Source organism: Cucurbita moschata, unplaced genomic scaffold (genome assembly GCF_002738365.1).
Source record: "Cucurbita moschata cultivar Rifu unplaced genomic scaffold, Cmos_1.0 Cmo_Scf00093, whole genome shotgun sequence".
Taxonomy (NCBI): Eukaryota; Viridiplantae; Streptophyta; class Magnoliopsida; order Cucurbitales; family Cucurbitaceae; genus Cucurbita; species Cucurbita moschata.
The window spans coordinates 557,583-563,046 of NW_019268609.1; the positions used below are offsets into that span (position 1 = coordinate 557,583).

At 34.1% G+C, this 5,464-nt stretch overlaps 1 protein-coding gene across 1 annotated transcript; it reads left to right on the forward strand.

Annotated features, from left to right (window-relative positions):
- The first annotated feature begins 423 nt into the window (after positions 1–423).
- Positions 424–1,455, forward strand: LOC111439413 (probable calcium-binding protein CML36). Its single transcript, XM_023077120.1, has one exon. The coding sequence runs from the start codon at positions 605–607 to the stop codon at positions 1,184–1,186; it is 582 nt and encodes a 193-aa protein (XP_022932888.1). The 5' UTR covers positions 424–604; the 3' UTR covers positions 1,187–1,455.
- Positions 1,456–5,464: the final 4,009 nt, after the last annotated feature.

Here is a 5,464-nt window from a genome sequence, read left to right on the forward strand (position 1 = left end):
GAAAGAGTCTATTATACCCCTCCTAACTAAAAATACTTAAATTTTACTATTTTATTTATTTATTTATAAATTTTATAAATTATTCAACACATTAAAATAATTCATCTAATTTTTATTTTCCTTATTTAATTTATTTATTTTTAAAAAAATTGTATTGAATTATTTCTTATAATTATTATTGATTCCAAAAATAAAAAATATATATAAAGGAAATTCATGTGTGACAAAAATACCCCTACCCACCACCTAACCAAAAAAATCCACATTCTTTGATTCTCCTTAAATTCTCCATTAACAATTATTTAATAAAAATATTTTTTAATTTTAAAATAATAAAAAAAAAGAAAAAACCAAAACCTAATTTCCCATATATTTATATAAATATATAAATAAATATATATATATATATATATAAAATTAGTCCTCAGCGGCGGATTCTTGTTACACTACGTGCGAAACTTCCTGGAAGCTGCCATGGCGGATCTCTCGCTCTCATCCCTTCCATTTAAGTCGGCAATTCTTCTGCTCTTTCACCTCCAAATTCTCTTCTCCTTCTCCATTTTCAAATTCTTCATTCTCTTCTCTATTTTCTGTATTTTCCGCCATGAAAATCCCCAAGCGGTTTAGCCCTAAACGCCTCTTCCGATCCAAGAAGAATCCCTCCGCCGAAGTCTCCCGTTCCGATCCGCCGTCCTTCGGCTCTGGTACGTCTTCCTCCTCCTCTTCTTCCGAGAATTTCTTCAAGCCTCACACCGCTGGCTACGGAACTCCGACCAGCGTCCTCCTCGCTGGCTGTTCCGACTCAGACCAGCGGGAGAACGACGGCGTTGTGTCGAGGAAGGAGTTGGAGGCGATTTTGAGCCGGATCGCGTCGGAGGAGGAGGTTGCGATGATGCTGAGCGAAGTCGACGGCGGCGGATTTATCCGGTTGGATGAATTGATGGCTCGGGTCGGGTCGGGGTTCGATGCGGTAGGGGAGTCGGAGCTCCGGGAGACGTTTGAGTTTTTTGACGCGGATCATGATGGGAGGATCTCGGCGGAGGAGCTTCACGGGGTTTATAGATCAATTGGGGATGAGAGGTGCACGTTAGAGGACTGCCGGCGTATGATAAGGGACGTGGATGAGGACGGGGATGGGTTTGTGTGCTTCACGGAGTTCGTGCGTATGATGGAGCTGCAGAGATGATTGAACGTACGGCTCTTGATGCTTTTGATTGGACGGCTGTGATGGGTTGGAATTATTGTTTTTTTTTTGTTTTTTTTTTTTGTTGTTTTGTTTTGTTGGAGTGTGCTGTGTGTAATGGAATAGAGTCATGATAACTGTGGTTTGGATCATTGTGGCGGGTCCGACCGGATCAATCATGAATTACAAATGAAAATAGGGACTCTCCAATATATATGGTTGATTGATGATCAAATGAACAAATGTCAATACTATTTTGCCATTTTGGATCCTTTCGGTTTCGTTTCATTTTGGTTTTTATATTCTCGAATCATTTCATTTCTTTTTCTTTAAAGTGATCGTTTTGATCGGTTCATGTAGCTATAAATTTGTTATTAGAGAATTTTATTAAGTATGAAGATGATGTTACAATATGGACCAATTCAATATATTTAATGTAATCAATTCAATATAATAAATGAGGTTATAAGCGTTTGATATACTATTTCAAAAGATTTTGTTTTCCATTGGTTGTGAAGTATTAGTAGAGGGATTGCTAGATGTCACGGTTTTGGTTTTATGTTTCTATTTAACTTGGGTAAGGTTCTCTTTTGTTGATCTATGCTCGTGTGCATGCTTGTTCATTGCAATTTTAGTTGACTTGTCTCTACTCTATATTATCATCTTGTCATCGTGATTTCCAACAACACAACTCAAGCATCAACAGTGATTTCCAACAACACAACTCAAGCATCAACAACACAACTCAAGCATCGTGATGCTTGTCATCGACACTTGCAACTTGCTTGGACACACTTGCTGATACCATATAGAAGAGTGGCTAGAATAGAATACTAACTAGATGCTAGACAATGTTAACCACACATTTGTGATCTTCTAATTCTAATTTTTTATATTCTATTTTTGTAAATTTATCCTTAAAATATCTAAATTTTAGATTTATCTCTAAAATATCTATCTTTTATACTTACCTCTATTAATGTCATTCTTCTATATTTATCCCTAAAAATATCTAGAGATCTCTACATCTTTCTAGAAACTTCTAGATAATAGGATCATATAATTATGTGGCTCAAAACTTTGGCTAATGATGATCTTTTAACACTAGCCCTCATTCATCTTAATATGTTGGCCATTCGTGTTTTATAATAGTTATGTTGTCGTACTTAGAATTTAACTTTTACTTTTTCACGAGATTCTCTTGGTTGAGTTTTTTTACTCACCAACTAGTGTCATTTGGAACTTCCACTAGGACCAAACATGGGTCATGGGTAGATGGTGGCTCTCTTTTGTTGTAGAATCTTTTCAATGTTGTTAGAGTTTGTTAGACTTTTATTATTCTGAGATGCTTAATCAACCTACATCTTTTGAACGGTAGCATCTTCCATTTGTTGGATCACAACACTTCTATTTTTTTCTTGATTCTTTCTCTCTACTACACTATTTTGTTGTAGCGTGTTGGCACATATAAACTAATGACATATCCCACACTTGTGTAGATATCAATCGAACTCACTTGACCTACATTCTCTATCATCATCTTAGCATAGACAACGAATCTTCATTCTTACTTCTCCTTTGATGGTCGTTTTGGTTTTTTGAAATTTTGAGTATGTGTTAGACTTTTCTTTTATTAAGAAAACCATACATATCTCGAGTAGTCGTCAATGAACGTCATCATGTAAGACATCTCTTTGATTGATGTTTACTTGACTAGACCGAATAAATTGAAGTGAATTAATTCTAGTGGCTCTTTGTATGGTAATTGAGGAACAAATCAAATCATATATGTTTTAACCTCGTTAGGTAGGCCTTTTAGAATGGATTTCTCTATAATCATCTTCGACCGGTGGTAGCAAACATGTCATAACCTTGCAGGCATAGATCTACTGTCTTATTCTTATAAGTCTTGTCTACATAGACAAACTTTGTAGATAGCACGCAAGCAGACTCCACATCCATCGTTGGGTTTCACAACATCTTAACATATTCATAGGCTTTTATATTTACAAACATGATCGTCTTGTTGTCAATATGAGCAATTGACACTGCGAGTTGTTGCTGTGCATACTTAAAGGAAAGGTGAAGGGAATAAACTTTTCATTCGAAGTACTAGAACCGTTTTGTTTTGTTTTTTTGTTTTGTCTTTTTTTTTTAATTAAGAAATAAAATAAAACAACTAATATGAGAGTAAGAACTTTACCTTTGTAGAAATCGCAAACTTCTTTGATGTATTTCAACAACGCAGGAGTTCTTCCATATTCCACAGGACCTTACTTGCTAATGAAAGATTAGTGACATTTTGGTTCTACCCAAGAATCATATTCCAAGAATCATATTCACATAGACGTTTTGGACAATTTTTATTCAATAATATATTTGAATATCTAATATATTATGATATAATATTTTATTTAAATAATATTTAAATGTTATAAGATATACTTTAAATCTAATTCAAATTTCATAAATATAAATATTTTTAATTAATGTATCTAATATACATCTATGTTCTACATCTATGTTGTAGGTTGGTATTAAATACCATAAATATATTTTTCTCTTTTAATATATCTAATATATTAAATATTAATCGGAACACTTTAAATTAATATTCATTTTTCTCAATTATTATTTACATATTTAATACATTATATATTAATTTCATCCTTTGAAACTAAATATATTTTTATTTATTTATTTCATATATTTCATATATTAAATATTAATTTAAACATTTAAAATTAAATTTATTTCCTTCTTTATATTTAATATATCTATACATGTTAATTGGAATACTTCAACTATTTTTGTTTAAATGGAATATTTTAGTGTTATACAAAATTAATTAATTAAACTCTTCAATTAATCAATTTTTATTTATTAACTATATGTCACTCTACTATAGAACTAAAGTTGCACGCTTATGCAATGTAGGATAAATTATGTCTATTGATATAATTATTACAAACAAGTCAATCTTTCATGAGTTGTTCATAATTACAACTCGGTCAAAAGTTCGTTTACCCCTATAATTACATCATTCACCTTAAGTACTACTAATTCTCTAATGAACAATTTGTTCATGATTCAATCATAAACCAAGTCCCTCTCGAGCCAATAAGAGAGTGAGGCTCCATTGTTCAAGTCCAGTAATAAACACTTAAACTTATATTGAAATAAGTGAATTCTTCTATCTCATGATATTATGTTGTTAGCATCACATTTGGTTAAATCTCAAAATGGTAGACATATTGAATCAGCTACCAGAGACATTCTCACCCATGCAAATCAAATGATATACCCTCACATGCTGGAGTTTATAACTCACTCGAGATTGAGATTGAGTCGCATATGATCATCATGTGAAATCACTCAGGAGTTCATATTCTCATCATATCCATGAAGTCTCTCCTCGTTGACCATAAGATGACCAACAACCTCCTCAGTCAACATAGTTGCTGAATTTCTTGATAGAGATAACAATTTGCACGAATCTCAGGGAGACAATTCGACGGAATTTCTTGATGACAGAGATCTTCTCCACCTAGTTGCCTAACGAATGGTGCCGGTGTCTATCGTCATCAACTTTATTGTGAAGTCGTCTATTGAGTCACCGCTCTTCATACGGATAACCTCAAACTCACTCTTTAAGGTATGTACCTTTGCTTCCTTGACCAGTTCCACACCCACATGCATTGTTTGCAGCGTCCTCCACACTGCCTTTGTCAAGTCCTTCTTTGCCAACATGAGAAGAATGTTCTTTGAGACTTCTTTGTAAGTAGCAATAGTCATCCTATCTTTACGTTCCTCAACGTCATCACCATGCTTGGTGGTGTCCCACATGCTTTGTGACTATAACTTAACATGCATCTTTATTGACCGTGCTGCATAGTTACTCTTTGTGAGTGACGGGTACTGGAGCGTTACACTCGCTATCTGGTACAGAGTCCATAAATAATACGACATGAAGACGCGAGGGTCCAAAGCCTTGATAAAACCTTTATCATGGTTGATCAAGTAAGCAATGATGACCAATGACACCCCCGAGACTTGATCAAGTGATCGATATTACCTATATGATGGTTGATTAGGGGATGGATGGTATAAGCCATGCCCTTGATTTAACCACGTCAAATGAGTCAAAGTGACTCAAGTATCGAATAAAGAAAATAAAGTGTACTTTGTTCAAGGCTCCTAAAAAGAAGTCAAGCTTTGATTAAGGGGAGAGGATTATTGAGAATTATTAAGAGGAGTAGTTTCATATGGATGATTGTTGAG

Coding starts and splice junctions, on each gene's coding strand:
- LOC111439413 (XM_023077120.1), top strand. CDS start 605: ATGAAAATCCCCAAGCGGTTTAGCCCTAAACGCCTCTTCCGATCCAAG.